Genomic DNA, 18354 nt, shown 5'->3' on the forward strand with positions numbered 1-18354 from the left:
ACATCTTCCAATTGTCTACTGAAGGGTCACTCTCCATGCTGATGCTTATGGACCTCTCTGCTGCCTTTGACACAGTGAACTACATCATCTTTGTATACCACCTACAATCTGTTGCAGATTTTTCTGACCGTTCCCTCTGCTGTTTCAAATCCTTTCTGAAAGACCAGTGCCAAGCAGCCAGGATAGTATCATCTCCTCTAAGATTTATTTAAAACTCTCATGGAGGTCAGACTCATTCCATCTCCAGTTCTATTCTTACGTCAGTGCCACTGAACTCTACCTGAAATTCATGGTCTCACTGCACCACTGGATTCAAGTTAACCTGGCTGATTAGCGGTGATGTCCTGAAAACGATCCCAGGATGCTTGTTTATTGTCCAGGGAGGCCCAGGCTTGCCAATTCGGACTGGACTGTTCCCGTGAGGAACAGGGTCAAGACTGATTTGCAAATGGCTGGGTCCAAACTAAGGTGAATTGGTGAGCAAAAGAGTGATGGATTAAGCCCAGATCCTTGTGACTGGGGACAAATGTTTGCATTGTTCATTATTCCATCTATCATTTATTCATTTTGCTTGATAGAAATCTAGGTACTCACAGGGACATTAACCTCACACTTAAATCCCAAATTAGAGAAATGGTTAAGCAAACCTTCCACCAACATAAACACCACTTCCAAACCCTTGAGTGCCTCCAACCTTAACCTATTCCATGCTATAAAATCCAATTGCAAATCCAAAGAAGACATATGCTTCTCGGTGGCAGGGGCTATCATCTGGGACAGTCTCTCATCTACCTGTGGAGCTCCAACAACCTCCTCTCGATCAGAAAACAATTGCAAACTATATGTTCTAAATGCTCGACCATTTTTGAGCTCCTCGGTCCTCTCTCTTACAGCCAGATGCAGCATCTGCAACACTCATATAGTTAAAGAAATGTCTCAAGCAAAACGTGACCACAGTTCAAACAATGTATCAGGTGAATAACTAGAATAAAAGAGCCTAGAAGAGTGCCAGTATATATGGTGTAGCTTTGAGGTTCAGATCTTCTACATTGGAGTTCATAGAGCACATAAGGAAGAAAGTCAAAAGTGCTGGGAGAAACCATCAGGGAACAGCAATGGAATACGGGGAAAGAAGCAGCACAATAGTACCATGACAAGGATGCAGGGAGAATGGAATGGAGTGAGGAACATTATAGATGAGTGGAAACGCACAGCCCCACTACCAATTTTCTGCTAATTCAGTTGCGCATTCATTGAGAAGTTCCAAGAAATCTGCAACAGAATAGTACACTCCTTTTCAATCTTCTTCCACCCTCAATCCCATTGTGGACACAGCTCATCCTCAAGTCTTTCCATTTCTCAAAAATAAACAATTATTGAATTACATCTTTATTTGGTCAGCCCGTCCTTAAAAACCATAGCTCAACCCAGCAGAACCAAACATCTATCATCCTATTGAGGGACTTGCATGGGTATCGACACTAATGGAAACAAAATTCTCACAGTTCCACCCAACAACCAATTTATATCCAATAGCATCCGAAAGCCACTACAGTCTAGTTTTCAACCCAAGTAAAGTACTGAAATCACCCTTTCAAAATTCTGGGATGGCATCCTCCAAATGTCATGTGAAGAATCGCTGTCAATGCTGATACTTTATTGACGTGTCTACTGTTTACACAGTAAATCCACCATCTTGCATAACCACCTGCAGGTTGCCTAGATCTCAGAGTAATGTTGATTCTGTCGGGTACCAAAAAATTGCTTTAACATTGAATCAATAATCAAACTCAAGGAGAGAAAACTAATTGCTTTTGGAACTCATTCAATATTTGAATTCAAAAGGAAAGAAGAAAACACTAATTTTGAATTGATAAATTGACAGTGTATTGACAGTGTAATCACTTTTTATCTTTTTCATTTTTTTGTGGTGTAATAATAAAACAGTAAGTTTGTCACAAGCAATCAAAAGGAACTTATTGAATAAACGGAGTGTGGGTGATTGAGTGATCTAAAAGTGACAAAGTGCTGTGAGTTGGTGAAATATATACAGTGCTGTACAGAATATCTAAAATTGTTCAATTCAATCATATCCAGCCCTAGGTCCATGAATCCCCAGTCCGACTACGACTTAATCTGCCTTTCTTGTGGAGTGGAGAACGTAGGGTGTGGAATATACAGGCACGTTGATGTTTTGACCCAGACGAGTGCGTGATAATGTAGTCACGCCGGGTCTTCCTCAGGACGCAGGGGACAGCCAGAAAAATGATATTAGGTTCCAATGTAGTTCTTCAAAAATTCATCCACCAGGGGTTGGGTTCTAGTAGGTAATCAGAATTAAACTCATCAAAGGATGGTCATCACACTGTTTGATTGCTCTCTCGGGGTGGCTCACTGAATGGAACGTTCCATTCAGTGGTGGATGATTTTTTGTATAATCCACACCTTTGAGATGGAACCTGTTACTTTTGTTGTAATATAAACATGCAGAGACATTTAATGTATTTAAAGAAGCATTATCTTTTCTTTCGCCATGTACTCTGGCTAAAACTTTTGTAACAGAGTTTCATCTAACAGTTTCATGAATTCTGGGAGTGTTAATCTCCATTTGTTTCAGTAATCCAATGCATCAGATAACAGTGATTTGCAAAGGCGAAGTACAGACCTGGGTACAGTTTTACCAACAATAGTTTCTTCTTGCAATGATGGATGGATGTCTGCAGGTATGTCACTCTGCCACGATATGTGCATGTATGCCTTATCTTTGTCAAGAAAAGTGGTTCTTGACATTAATTCAAACAAAACTTATATGAATATTATTTATGTCTTGATGATGCGATTAAATCTGCATGCATTGATTCAAGCAAAATAGGGGAGATATATTCGAATTGGTGTTGGTTATATGTACATTGGATGCAATGAAAAAACAGTACCCAAAATTGACATATTCAGCCTATAAAAAAAGAACGATAGATTATAGCCACACTCTGGATTCTTGTTATATCAAAATATTACATATTTATTTACATCTCCATAAAACAAATATGATTATAAACGGCGCAAAAGACTATCAAAGTATAGTCAGTAGAAAGGAAAGGGGTGCTCTTGTGATTTGGAGAGGAAGAAGGAAAAACTAGCAATTATAGAATACAATTATAATATTTACATAAACCAAAGCGGGAAAACTTCCGCTATCATATAGGCCTGTCCACAACAATTGAAAAAGGGGAAGTGAAATTAAATTGAGGGGGGTACAGGCACACAATTAGAAAAGCGTCGACGTTTCGACCCTAGTGCTCCTGGGGTATTTGGGACCTCGGCTGCGGGTCTTCTTCAGGACCATGATGATGGGGTATGGGGGAAAAAGGGGACTTGGCCGTGATCCAGCGGGTGGTCTGGATTGAACACCAATAATGCTGGTCAGGTTAGACCTCCGTCCGAGCTTCTAAGAGGTAGGTCACCTAATAATTCTTTATATCATTTATACCCAGGTCCTTTGATTCTGTGGGGATACCCCATTGATTTAATTATCTTTGTCAAGGCTTGTTTTTATTCTTTTTTCCTCAACCAAATTACTTGTCAATATGAAGAAATGGGCACAGTCTTATTCTGGTTGGTGTTTTACATAAACCTGAATCCAGTCTTTGTTTTTTTATGTCCCACACCTCTTCCATCATTACAGACCCAGAATAACATTTACTCCTTCAAGGGTCTACACCAGTAAAGGTTAGTGGATGCAAGTATACATTTCTAAATAGTTCAAAGAAAAGGACACATTCTATGATCACGCCTCAAATTTGCAAAGCTTGTTTATTAAAGAATATTACAAACATGAACGAATAAACTGTGTGCCTGCATTTGAATTCAACAATATTGTTCACTTAGCTTTTTTCCAAAACATACTGAGACACAACAGGGACATTTCTGTTTTCTTCATCTTTTAAGTTCTTCTAATCACAGATGTTTATGGAAGATGCCAGATGTCAATTAGATCTCGTTTGTAAATAAAATGCCTTGCTTTCTGTGAATGCTTCACTTTACATTTCCGTTTTTAGCACTTGTGTCACTGGAACTTTTGAAAGGACTCCTGACCAAGGTCCAGTGATACTATTACTTGGCTGGTCAGAATCTAGAACAGAGTGGAATGAGGGCCAAGAGATGCAATTTACTGACAAGGGAGGAGCGTGGGATGTTCTTGCTGGTTGCATAGCTAGTTATATAGACACACTGTTCTCAATCACTTTGGGGTTCAGGTAGTTGTACTTGAGAGGCAGGGATGCGTTTCTGCTTTCGACCTCTGCAGAAATCTGGGAAAGACGGTCCTGGAAAACCTTGATGCACCGTTTGGGTTCTTCCTCTGTAAAATGTTCATCAGGGAATGTGCCTAAAGGCCTCTTTAAAAATAAATGAAAAATTAAATCTCATAAATCAAGAGAATATATTAGGGAAGCAACAAAACAGCATAGAACACTGGTGGATGTTTTCTAAGGGGTCAAGTTGGTTTAGAGCAGCCTAAACATGTAATCAGCTTTATTCATATTCAGAGTATCAAGAATCATATGGTACATTCCTTATTTTAAAAATTATAAACAGTGTCAATTACAAGCTTAGTAATTATACTCCCAATTGGCTATGATTATGTATCATGTCTTTTAACTTAATGAAAATATAGTCTATCAAAATAAAGAAAGAAGAAAGTTTTTCATATAATCAAAAGTGTCCAGTCAACTGATTTTCTTTGGGAGTATAATTACTAAGCTTGTAATTGACACTGTTTCTAATTTGTAAAATAAAGAATCTACAATATGATTCTTGATACTCTGAATATATGGGTATTTGCTGAGCTTCTTTCTGAATTTAGTATCTATTTTGGTTTTCTAAAATACTAAGGGTGCTTGGAAGGTCAGGCTCCCAGCGCGCGCACTACCACTGAAGATTCAAATTATCCAGATACATCAAAATACCAGTGCAGGTCTAGAGTGCTTTGACCTTTCTTTGTGTGCTTTTATGTAATAAGCTTTACTGGCGTCCCTTTCCTCCTTTTGATTTTCAGTTGTTTTCTTATAATTTAGCTCACTCTGGAAGAGACCACCACTGATCCCATGACAACTCTGGGCTTCAGGGCCATTCCTAGACCCACTACTATTATCCCTATACACCAGGAGGCATATTATCAACAACTAGCGATATTTATCGCTAAATGAGCTTAGCAATATTTTTTTTATCGCCGCGCTTCACTGGATTTTATAGCAGAGATAACGTGCTATTAGCAACGTTATCTCAAATGAGATAAAATATCCGGCGATAGCGGCTCAATGCGTGAGCAATATTCAGGCATCATCGCCAATAGGGTCTTAACCTGAATATCCACCTCCCATTGGATATACAGGTTAAGAAGAGGTCTGAGCAGGCGCTAGGTTATGGCGATATTCGCGCTTAGCGCGAATTTGTTTATCACTTTGCCTGAGTTGATAATAGGTGATAGCGATGTTAGCGACTGCTTTCAGTCACTAACAGTTTGGGTACGCCCACTTTGCATGTCATTAGCGATAAATATCGCTGACATGCAAAGCGGGCCCCAAACCGGTCGCTATCGCCTACAAGCTGTCACTAACTGTTGTTAGCGACAGCTTGCTAATAGGGCGATAAAATAATCGCCGCTTTCACGGCGATAATGCCCTTCTTAATATGCCCCCAGATCCCTTGATAATATCTTGTGTGACTGCTCTTGCTGCCCTTACTCTGATTACACAAATATTATTCTTTTACACCCTTTACCCATACATCTGACTGTGTCTCTACGATGAGATGCTGGATTGCTCTCATGTCTCTCATTTAACTCCCCCCAAAACTGAGGTTCTTTACTTTCTCTCCACATCCACACCGACAACCCGGTGTCCAGTTCTCTAGAATTTTTTTCTGACGTCTAGACATGCCCATAATCAGCCAGAAACCTTGGGGTTCAGCACACAACCACATGTTAAATATATGTAAAATAGCCATGTCTCCTTTTTCACACCACCAAGACAAATTAATTCACAGTTTGTAGTTCAGATTACCTGCTCAATGGCAACCCACGAAAGCCCTTCTCCTCACTAGACAGGGTTCTGAACTGTGCCTGCAAAACCTTACTCAATCTGCCAAGACACAAAAGCACCACTTCCTTTTGCACAATGCTTAGAGGCTTGTGCCAAAAATTTTACTCTCTACAAATCCTTGACAATTACATATAAAATGGCCACAGAACCTCTCCATACTAACTTTCCAAAATGCTCTTCTCTAGGATTTTACTTTCAGAACTCGCTGGTTATGCCCAGACCACAGTGCACAGGGTCCAGATTCCGATTGCGCAATTCTAGTTCAACTCACTGGAGCTCAAAGCTTCCAAAGAATGGCCCTCTCTCGCTGTTTCCAAAATCACTCTGAAATGCCATGAGTCAAATAAAATAACATTTAAAGAAGCTCACTGCGCCAAAAAATCAAATGAGTCTACCTAGTTTCTATACATTGTATTATTGCTAGAGTGTTGCATTAGTTTTATAGCAATATCAACTATTTTGTTCAAAGCACGAATGTTAGAAATTGGGGTCTCTAGTTGGCAATGGTTTGCACCTTGTCAAAATGGGGACCCTTCCTTCAAGTCAGGACAAGGGAGCTACACTCCTAAAATAACCTGGTTTGTCATGAGCAGTCAAGCTTATCTTAGAGGCAGTGTGTAAAGCATTTGCACATAACCAACAGTAAAAGAGTGTAAGCACTACAGAAGAACACCACACCAGTTTAGAAATATATCCAATATTTATTTTATACTTAAGACAAGACCAAAAACGATAAAAATCCACAATACAGTACTTAGAAATCTTCAGTTATCGCCTTGAAATTCAGTTCCTTGATGTCGATAGCTCTGTCCGGAGCTATCACGGCATTGTGAACAAACAAATCCTAACAGATCTGGCTGACCCCAGTGTCGCGGGCCAGCTTCTTTGTCAGGAAGACCCACGAAATAGTATCTTTAAAATGTAGGTCATCGGTGACCTCTCATTGAGCTTCCGAAAGCATGGCCTCTGCAGGTGTCAGTACCGGAGGTCACATGCGTTGCAGTTCTAACTCCTCGCGGTTGAATTCAGGAGCGCTGGCGGTGTCAGGCATCGGGTGCTGTGGTGCAAAGTGCAGCTGTGCTTTGTGTGGTGCCCAGAGGTCGTGGTATGAACAGCAGCTCAGTGGCGGCGTCAGATGGTGTCATCGGTGTGACCAGGGTCACGATGTGAAGTGATGCCGTGCTCGTTGCTATGCTGTCAGGTCAGGGTGCAAACAGCAGTGTTGTTGTTGCTGAAGACCTGTCATCGGCTGATGAACTGGAGTGGGTAGGCCAAGGCTGCAGTACGGGATGAGGGCAGTGCTTTGTGTAACTTTATGAGCAGTGTCCTTGAACCACGGTGCAAGCAGCGGCGTAAATTTTGGTGTGGAGTGGCGTCGTCGAGGATACCAAGGCGGGGGCGTGAAGCTAGGCAGTGCGAAGTGCGGTGCCCGCAGGTCACAGCATGAGCAGCGACTCAGTGGCGGCATCTTCAGGTGTCGTCGGTGAGACCAGGGTTGCGGTGCAGCGTTGTGGCGGTGCCCTCTGGGGTACCTTCAGGACACGGAGTCGGCAGCTGCATTGTAGATGGCGTTGGGTTGGTGTTTCTTCTGTTGCAGCACAGAACACACAGTCCTCAGTGCTGATGGCAGAAGAACTTGAAGTCTTTGCAGTTCCTGAGACTTCTTGAACACGGGGAAAGCTCTACCTCAAGCACTTGGAGAAACTCACAAAAATATATTACATAAAGTTCAAGTCCAGTCCCTTCACTGCCCAAGACAGAAGCAGCCACTGCATGCCAACACAGCAAAGCACACAGCAAAGTGGTAGTCCCTCCTCACAGCTTCTCCAGTTCTTCTCCTTGGCAGTCTTCTTAGTCAAAAAGAGTTCTGAAGTTCAGGAGTTTGGTCCCCACTTTTTATAGCCCCAAATCCTTTGTCCTCTCAGGCAGAAAGTGTCTGCACCCAGCCAGAACCAGTTGTGTCCTCTCTGGTGTAGCTTCCTGGCAGGAGGTGGAGACAGCATTGTCAGAGGCAGACCAGGCCCATTCAAGTGAAAAGAAATTTCACCCCACTCTAAATGCAGCCCAGGTCAATTCAGCCCTTTCCTGACCCACAAAAGCTATCTGGAGCCACTGCTCCTCCCCATCCTTGTCATCCCAAAACCAGACAGTCAATTCACAAAATGTTACAAAAAAGTACTGGGCTGTTTCGAAAGGTAATGAGTGTACGGGTCACACAAGTGTTTGGATGTGGTAGGGTCTCGATGGAGTCCTACAGTTGGGCATCCATTTTTTTGGATGTAATGTCCTCACACACCCTTTCAGGTGTCTTGCTTCATCATTGGTAATGCTCCTCGTTGGGTCGGCGGTGCAATACCCCACGGGCAGCACCTCAAAGAGGGGCTCTTTGGCGGAGACCTTCTATCCAACAGCCGTTTGGGTGAAGTGCGAGTGTGGGGCCAGGTTGGTGTAAACATATTGGCGAGTTTAAAATGAGGCTAGGGGTACCAGGATCAAGTTTATTCTGGGGGTCCCCTGCTTCAATTAAAAGAAAAGACTAGCCTGTACTCGATGGATTGTTATGTTTCCTTCTTCGAGACTCGACTAATAAGTGCAGAAAGTGCTCAGCAGTGAGAATGTGTGCAGAGACAATAAGCCAGCGAAAACAGAGTCAAAACCGGGAGGTCAAAAAGAAAAAACTCAGGGGAAACACGCCAAAAGATTAGGCCTGGGCGGAAAACTACGCTATACACACGTAGTTTGCACAACTATGCGCTACGCGCAGTGCAAAAACGCATAGCGTAGTTGACATTTTTTGCTCGCTTGCGGTCCTCAACGTCAAGTTGGCGAACGCGAGTGAGCAAAATGGCATCCCAGGAAGACTTTTTCCTCGTTCGAGATCAGCAACATCAAGTTGCCGATCGCAAGCGTGGAAAATAAACCTCCCGGAAAGATTCTCAATGCGGGGAGGTCAGGTTTCTCATTGCGAGTGGTCGCAAATGGTCGCGAGCGCTCACGATGAAACACTACCAGTCCGCTTTGAGAACTTTTACTCGAGTAAAAATCTACTTAAGTGGCAGAAAACGACTGCTTGCACTGTGCAAGATGCCGTTTGCAAAGATTGCACAGTGCGGACAAGCATCCTGCACTGTGCAATCATTGCGAATAGCATTTCTCTACCGCACTACGCAGTTCGCGTAGTGCTACGCGTAGCTCGCGTAGTGCAAAGTGCCCTTTGCGTAGCTACGTGCAGCACTACTACGCGAACTACACCCAGCGTTATAAAAGATGACAAGTCTAACACATGTGCCCTCGAGCTGAAAGTAGGAAGAAATATCCGACTGCCTGTGAGTTCTCTTCACTGAGAAAGAAGAACCTGGACAGACCATCTAGGAAGGTGTGTTCTGTACCTGGGCCACCGTAATGTCCATTGCCTGTATGGAGATGGACCACCTCAACAGTTTTAGATTCTCACCCCTCATTTGCATCAACCATCGGTGGGCCTGTGGTCTGCCTGAACCCGACAGTAAGTTCCAAGCAGGTCGGGCCTCAGCTTCATCAGTGCCCAGACCACAGCAAAAACTTCCCTTTCTATGGCACTCCACCTCTGTTTCCTGGGGAGTAGTCCCTTGCTAAGGAAGACTACATGCTGGTCTAGGTCCTCTTCATTCAGTTGTGAGAGCACCACTCCCACACCGTGCTCTGAAGCGTCGGTTTGCATGACAAATTCCTTGGAGAAGTCCGGTGCCTTGAGCACGGGCGCCATGCACATGGGCTACAGGGCATCAAAAGCTTTCTGGCAGGACTCAGCCCAGATCACCTTCTTGGGCGGCGTTCTGTAAGTCAGCTCTGTTAAAGGGGCAACAATGATGCCGTAGCCCTTAACAAATCACCTGTAGTAACCGGTGAGAAGTAAAAAGGCTATCACCCCTGTCTGGGTCTCTTGGGGTTCCCACGCCAGAGTGGTGTCAATCTTGGGCTGTAGGTGCACCACCTGGCCGCTTCATACCTGGTGTCCAAGTACACCACAGAACCTGCCCGATCTGGCACTTACTGGCCTTGATCATGAGAACTGCCCTCTTCAGAGCCCTCAACACTTCACCCAGGTGCTGCAAGTGTTTTTCCAGCTGGAACTGAACACTGTGGTGTCATCCAGGTATGCAGCACTGAAAGCCTCTAGTCCAGTCAACACCTGGTTGACCAACTTTTGAAAGGTGGCAGGGGCATTCTTCAATCAAATGGGTATCACCAAGAACTGGTAATGTCCTTCTGGGGTTGAGAATGCTGACCTCTCCATGGCCCCATCGGTCAGGGCAATCTGCTAGTACCCAGACATTAAATCAAACGTGCTGAGGAACCTGGCAGCTCCCAACCGATCAATGAGCTCATCGGCTCTGGGGATGGGGTGCGCGTCAGTCCTGGTGACGACATTGAGCCCACGGTAATCCACACAAAACCGCAGTTCTGGAGTGGCACCGGGTGCAGCAGCCTTCAGGACCAAGACCAATGGTCTGGCCCAAGGACTGTTGGAGGGCTCGATCACCCCTAACACCAACATTTTAGAGAGCTCCTCTTTGATGCTGGCCCTGACCTGGTCAGTCAACCTGTAAATCTTGTGTTTTTCAGGGCTATCACCAGTGTCCACGTCATGGGTACACCAGTGAGTAACACCTGGGGTCAGAGAGAACAGTGGGGCAAACTGTCCCAACAACTGCTGACAGTCACTCTGCTGCTCTAAGGTCAGTGAGGGAAGAGGACCACACCTTCCACTGAGCCATCATGCTCCTTGTTGGACAGGAGGTCAGGGAGAGGTTCACTCTCCTCTTCCACCCATTATCTGTCGTCAAGAGCATGCACACTTTGGACCTCTCGAAGTGGGGCTTGAGGGGGTTCACGTGGAGAACCCTGAAAGGGTTCCTTGGAGTCCACAAATCCACCAGGCAGGTGACATACCTTTTGCGCTCCACCACCTCAAATGGCCCAGTCCACTTGTCCTGCAAGGCACAAGGTTCCACTGGGGCCATGAAACACACTTTTTGCCCAGGTTGAAATTTGACCAGAGTGGCATTCTGGTCATACCACTTCTTCATTTCTTCCTGGCTGGCTTCTAGGTTCGCCTTAGACAGTTTCCTGATACAGTCAGTTTGGTTTCTGAAGGCCAGCATGTAACTAAACAAATTCTGGGGAGTTTTCCTGGGAGCTGCCTCCCAGCCTTTCTTCACCAAACTCAGAGGTCCTCTCACAGGGTGACCATACAAAAGCTCAAAGGGACTGAACCCAAGAGACTTCTGTGGCACCTCCCTGCACGCAAAGAGAAGGCATGTCAGGAAGACGTCCAACTTACTCCTCATGGATTCTGTTAGACCCTTAATCATGCCCTTCAAGGTCTGGTTGAATCTCTCCACCAGATCATTACCTTGTGGGTTGTAAGGAGTGCCAAACGTGTAGTTTACACCATACTCCTTCCACAGAGATGTAATTTACTTGGGTATGAAATTGGTCCCATGATCAGAAACAACCTATCTGGGGAATCCCACATGGGAAAATATCCACCGGCCCACCACTGGCGCCATCGTTGTCCTGAGAGGGATTGCCTCTGGGTACCGGGTGGCATAATCCACCAAGACCAGGGTGTACCTGTTGCCCATGGCTGTCTTGGAATCCAGTGGCCCCATAATGTCCATCCTTACCCCCCTTTCAAAATGTGTTCCAACAACTGGAAAAGGTTGGAGAGTAGCTTTGACCTTCCTCCCACTCTTACCACTTGCCAGACAAGTTTGGCAAGACCTACAATGTCCAACTGACTGCCTTTGCATTTGGGGCCAGAAGTGGGTGACAAGCCTGTCAAAGGTCTAGTCCCGCCCCAAATGTCCTGCTAAAGGCACGTCTTGCGCCAGACTCAATAGAGAGGTCATGAAGTGCTGGGGTACCACCAGCACACGGGCTGACCCAGGCTCAGCGACCTTAAGCCCACAATACAGGAGACCATTCTTCCAGTAGATCCATTGTGATCCAGACTGATCGGCAGCTGCATGGTCTGCAGCCTGCTGTTGCAGACCCTCCAGAGAAGGGCACTCCTTATGCCCCCTTCAGAAGTCTTGCCTGGTGGGACTACCTTTCTGCTGCTAGTGGGTCAGCTCAGAGATGTTCCCCAGTTCAGCTACCTGTTCCCCTGTAGGCACTGGGGCATCCCCCTCAAGGTCAGCCTCCTCCCGGGAGAACTTCAGGGGCCGGTTTCCCACACCCACTGCCCTTTTTCATGGCAGGGACCTGGACCACTATTTCAGGCTCCATGCCCTTCTGATCACCCTTCATGGCCACCATTGACATGCATGTCCACTCTGGCAACCCAAGCATCTCCAAGTGAGACCTGAGCTCAACATCCTTTCACAAGGACCACTCCAGGTCATTACCTAACAAACAATCTACAGCATTGGTAGGCCTCACAGTCACCCTCAAGGGACCTAAGACCCCCCTTTCAAAGGGAAAATGTGCCACCATATACTGGCGCTCCGAGTAATCTACAGCAACTACTTGGTGGAATGCCCCGGGGTGTAGTTGCTCCTCAGAGAACAGGTGACCCTGGACTGAGGTCGCACTGGCTCCAGTATCTCTGAGAGCTTCTCCCTTTTCCCCTTTGATGTTCTCCCAAGTGCTGTATTTCTTTGTGTTAGGGGGCACCTGGTTCCCTGGGACCATCTTACTGTCCCCTAGTGAGACAAGGGTCATTTCTGTGGGATCCCTACCCTCCTGTGGGCATCCCTCCTCCCCAAGGCTACACTCGCCAACACCTTGGTCTGCCCACAGGTGGCTGGCTGTGTCCTGAAGAGACCCCTTGCTTCTTATCTTCAGGGGATGGAAACCTTTACCGTGGGTGTTAGTTTGGGGCCCTTTAGAGAACTCCTGTGCTTTACCCTTGTCCCCCCCATTGTTCTGCTAGAGACCCTGCCCACCTTTGACTGAGTCTCCCCCAACGCATTCTTGTGGACCCTGGTTCTCACCCAGTGGTCCGCCTCCATAGCAAGCTTCCTGGGGTCAGTCAGCTTACTATCAACTAAGTGCTGGCATAGGTCTGCAAAACATGGACTAGAAAAATGCCCCCATGCAATCAAATTGTAGAGCCCCTGAAAATCTGTTACATTACTGCCCTTCACCCAACCATCCAGTGACCTGCAGAACAAATCTACACATTCTAACCAAGTGTTGGCATTAGAATTTTTACTGGACCTAAACTGATCCCTGTGCTTTTCAGGAGTGAGTCCATACCTAGTGAGGAGAGTGTCCATCATGTCAGCGTAGGTGAGGTTCTGCCCCTTACCCAAAGCTATCAGGGTATCTCTTGCATCTTCTGGATAGAGAGGCCATAACCCTGCCACCCAATTCCCTTCAGGGACTACATTCATGAAAATAGGTGACTCGTACCCTTGAAACCACCTTAGTGTGTTGTCCTCCTTCTTGAACTCTTTACTACATTCTTGGGGATGTGCACAATCCTATCTGCCTACACTGAAGAGTTGCTGCCACTATCCATGCTGGATTTGATCCTCTATTCCAGATCCTTGAGCCCATGCTCATGGTCTAATACCATAGGTTGTGCCTCCATCTTGAGCTTCTCAATCTCTAGCTTGTATCTCCTAACATCCCTTCTATCCTCCAGCTCCTCTGGGGACAAACCACTGCTACCTGCCTGGAGGGACCCCCCCCCATTCCAAACAGCACATTTCCCTAGGAGTGGGCTCCTCCAGCCCGCCCCCCCACTACAATCTCAAGACTGCTTGCTGGCATGTCTGGCTGCTACCCAGGCTCTCTGCGCCTTTTGTTGCTCCTCCTTCGTAGTGAGGCCTTTGACTTGGACCTTTAGGTTCTTACAAATAGCTGTCAACTCCTTGACATTGTAGGCTCAAACCTGTCCTTCTCAAAGGCCACCTCCATGGATTCTACTGATGAAGCTGCTGTGTCAGGCATGATGCAGAAGGAACTCAAAGTTCTGAAAAGAAAGAATCACTAAAATAGACCAGAAAAACAGTATTTGGCACATTATGGTCTGTGATATGGTAGTAGTGCACACAAATCACTGTAAGTTAAGTGCAAACACAAGTCCTATCCTCATCGTTGACAGCCAATGTTAGAAATGGGGGTCTCTATTTGGCAATGGTTTGCACCTTATCCAAGTGAGGACTCTATCTTCTAGTCAGGATAAGGGAGTTACTCTCCTAAAATTACCCCTACTCACGCCCTTGGTAGTTTGGCACGCGCAGTCAGGCGTTTCTTAGAGGCAGTGTATAAAGCATTTGCACATAATCAACAGTAATACAGTGCAAGCACTACAAAAGGACACCACACCAGTATAGAAAATAAAAATCCACAATACAGTACTTATAAATCTTCAGTTATCAAAATAATCTTGAAATACAGTTCCTTAATGTTGATAGCTCCGTCCAGAGCTTTTACGGCATTGTGAACAAACAAATTCAAACAGTTCTGGCTGACCGCGGTGTCAAAGGCCAGCTCTGGTGCCGGGAAGACCCAAAAACATTACTTTAGAAATGCAGGGCATCAGTGACTTCTCGTTGAGCTTCCGAGAGCACGGCGTCAGCAGGTGTCGGTTCAGGAGGTCGGTGCAGGAGTCGTCGGGGCCTCAAAGGCACACTCGTTGAAGTTCGAACTCCTCGCAGTTGAAGTCAGGAACCCTAGCATCGGCAGGCATTGGTGGTGCGGTGCAAAGTGCAGTGGTGCAGCGTGCGGTGCTCTCAGGTCATGGTGCGAGCAGCGGCTCGGTGATGGCATCAGATGGCTGCAACGGTGAGACCGGGGTCGCAGTGCAAAGTGATGAGGTGCTTGTCGCGGTGCTGGCAGGTCATGGTGAAAGCAGCGTTGTCGTCGTTGCTTAAGCACTGTAATCAGCTGATGAACTGGAGTCGATGGCGCCAGCAATGATATGCCAAGGCTGCTGGGTGGGATAAGGGTAGTACGTCGTGTAACTTTGCAGGCGGTGCCCTAGAACCACCATGCATGCCACAGTGTACATTTTGGTACAAAAGGGTGTGGTGATGGACGGAGTATCTGAATCAATCAAACACTCACACCCAGTCAAAAGATCTGGGTTTAATCCATCACAGTTCTTTAGCCCTCTCTGCCACCCCAGTTCAGACATGGCTATATGCAAATCAGTCTGACCCTGTGCCTCATGGGAACCGTCCAGCCCGAACTGCCAAGCCATGTCTTCCCTGGACCGAAAACAAGCTTCCGAAGACTGGTTTCTGGCAATCCAGCCATCTTCAGCCTGGCTTGCTTGAATCCAGTGGCAAAGTGAGCAAGGGACTCACGTCTGAGCATACCCTGCCACACTTATGGTGGCCAAAAACGGTACAAAAGGGGGTGGTGATGGACGGAGCATCTGAATCAATCAAACACTCACACCCAGTCAAAAGATCTGGGTTTAATCCATCACCGTTCTTTAGCCCACTCTGCCACCCCAGTTCAGACATGGCTATATGCAAATCAGTCTGACCCTGTGCCTCATGGGAACAGTCCAGCCCGAACTGCCAAGCCATGTCTTCCCTGGACCGGAAACAAGCTTCTGAGGACCGGTTTCTGGCATTCCAGCCGTCTTCAGCCCGGCTTGCTTGAATCCAGTGGCAAAGTGAGCAAGGGACTCACGTCTGAGCATCCCCTGCCACACTTATGGCGGCCAAAAGCGGTACAGAAGGGGGTGGTGATGGACGGAGCATCTTAACCAATCAAGCACTCACACTCAGTCAACAGATCTTAGATCTGTTGACTATGTGTGAGTGTTTGATTAGTTCAGATGCTCTGTCCATCACCACCCCCTTCTGTACCGCTTTTGGCCGCCATAAGTGTGGCAGGGTATGCTCAGACGTGAGTCCCTTGCTCACTTTGCCACTGGACCGGTTTCTGGCATTCCAGCCGTCTTCAGCCCAGCTTGCTTGAATCCAGTGGCAAAGTGAGCAAGGGACTCACGTCTGAGCATACCCTGCCACACTTATGGCGGCCAAAAGTGGTACAGAAGGGGGTGGTGATGGACGGAGCATCTGAACCAATCAAGCACTCACACTCAGTCAATGAGTGTGAGTGTTTGATTGGTTCAGATGCTCCGTCCATCACCACCCCCTTCTGTACCGCTTTTAGCCGCCATAAGTGTGGCAGGGTATGCTCAGACGTGAGTCCCTTGCTCACTTTGCCACTGGATTCAAGCAAGCCGGGCTGAAGATGGCTGGAATGCCAGAAACCGGTCCTCAGAAGCTTGTTTCCGGTCCAGGGAAGACATGGCTTGGCAGTTCGGGTGGACTGTTCCCATGAGGCACAGGGTCAGACTGATTTGCATATAGCCATGTCTGAACTAGGGTGGCAGAGTGGGCTAAAGAACGGTGATGGATTAAACCCAGATCTTTTGACTGGGTGTGAGTGTTTGATTGATTCAGATGCTCCGTCCATCACCACCCCCTTTTGTACCACAGTGTCAATTTTGGCATGGAGAGGTGTTATCAGGGATACCAAGACAGGTTCGTGAAGTGAGGCGGTGCAAAGTACGGGTCCCACAGGTCACGGTGCGAGCCGCGGTTCGGTGGTGGTGTAAGCAGGTAGTGTCGGTGAGACCAGGGTCGCGGTGCGGCATTGCGGGTGTGCCCTCTGTGGTGCCTTCAGGACACAGAGTCAGCAGCGGCATCATAGATGGTTTTGGGTTGCGTGGTATGGAGAACAAGGGTACCCTAACAATTGAACCTGTGGTGAATCGATATTTGGAGAAAACAATGGTTCCTATGTGGCCAGAATTGTCTTAGAAAAAGATGCAGGAATTTGCATCCGGTATTTAGGACAAAAGATATGATTTTTGGGATATGCAATTAATGCTGGAGGGAGCAATAAAGTATATACACAGGGAGACGAATAGAACAAAAAAAACTGTGGGCCATATGTATCAAGCACAAATGTGTTCGCAAATGCCGAAATTCGCAGAATTTCAGAGTTTGCAAACTCATTTGTGCTAAATGGTATCTATGTAGCAAATGTGTGTGCAAAATAAGGAATCGCTAAATTTGCGATTCCTTATTTTGCGATTGCATTTAAGGAATCGCAAATTTTGCGATTCCTTAAATGCAATGTAAGAAGCACAAAAAAAGTGCAATTTCGCCTTAAGGAATCTCAAATTACCACCAACTTCAAGTTGGTGGTAATTTATGATTTCTTTGAAAAATGCACTTTTTTGCATTTTTCAAAGTTCTATGTGATGCACATATGTGCCCTTAGCGCATGTATGTGTGCCACATGTGCACCCATGCTTATTTCAGGGGTGCAACAGGGTGTCTTTTGGACACCCCTGCACCCTTGAAATTGCATTCTCAATTTGCGATTCGTAAATTGCAAATCGCAAATTGAAAATGTTTTGCCATTCATTCCTATGGGCCTCTAGGCCCATAGGAATGAATGGGGATGTATTCCTTAATTGCGATTCGCAATTTGAGATTCGCAATTAAAGAATATGCAGGATTCGCTAAATTTGTTGCAAATCCTACATACATAGCAATTTGCGATTCTCAAATAGCGATTCGCAAAAAATCGCTATTTGAGAATCGCAAAATGACTTTTTGATACATATGGCCCTATGTAATTTATTTTAAGCAAAAATTGTTCAGGTGATCACATAATAAAAGTGACAAAAAGCGTGATGTGATAAGTGAGGGTGACTCCTTTTTAAAATATGCACATCGCAATGACAACACTTAGGTGAACTCCTCAGAAACAATTTTGACAAAATACAAGGAGATCTTGTTGAAAGGGGTGACTGTTTTTGTGACATTCAGAATGAGATCACTAATCTCTTTAAGTGGGTTATGTGTAAGAAGCTTCTAATGTGTGGTGGTAATAAGCTGGTGATACATTTTGTTGTCATAGGACATTTTGTATGACTATTCCACCCTCCTTTGTCGCAGGGTTTGATAACTATGTTTTCAAGATCTTCTAGTCTAGCTAGACATTGTTTTTCTTCAAGACTAACATTGTATTGAGTGAATTTGTAATATTTGTGTACTTTGTCCAGGTCTTTACGGACTAGGTGTTCAAAGGTAAGAACTTCTGGGGGCATTGAGCCACTCAGGGGGTTAAATGTGGTTTCGGGCGTAGTCCAGTTACATCTGATTTGCTCGATTGTTCTCTGTTCTGAAAGATTGCGTTTAGTCTCACCTTTCTAAGGAATTGAAACATTTCAGTTTGTATAGGAAACCAGTTGGGTTTTTCAGTTACTATGTAGGACATGACT

General features: G+C 45.8%; 1 protein-coding gene across 1 annotated transcript in view; it reads right to left on the reverse strand.

Moving 5' to 3' along the window:
• Nucleotides 1–3780: 3780 nt before the first annotated feature.
• Nucleotides 3781–18354, reverse strand: part of LOC147678095 (hydroperoxide isomerase ALOXE3-like) — a 194875-nt gene continuing 180301 nt past the window's right edge. The window contains exon 14 of the mRNA XM_086946570.1: nucleotides 3781–4394. Coding sequence (XP_086802696.1) covers nucleotides 4215–4394 — 180 coding nt within the window. The 3' untranslated portion in view covers nucleotides 3781–4214. The remainder of the gene's footprint in view (nucleotides 4395–18354) is intronic.

The sequence above is a fragment of the Lissotriton vulgaris genome, chromosome 12 (assembly GCF_964263255.1).
Source record: "Lissotriton vulgaris chromosome 12, aLisVul1.2, whole genome shotgun sequence".
In the NCBI taxonomy this organism is placed as follows: domain Eukaryota; kingdom Metazoa; phylum Chordata; class Amphibia; order Caudata; family Salamandridae; genus Lissotriton; species Lissotriton vulgaris.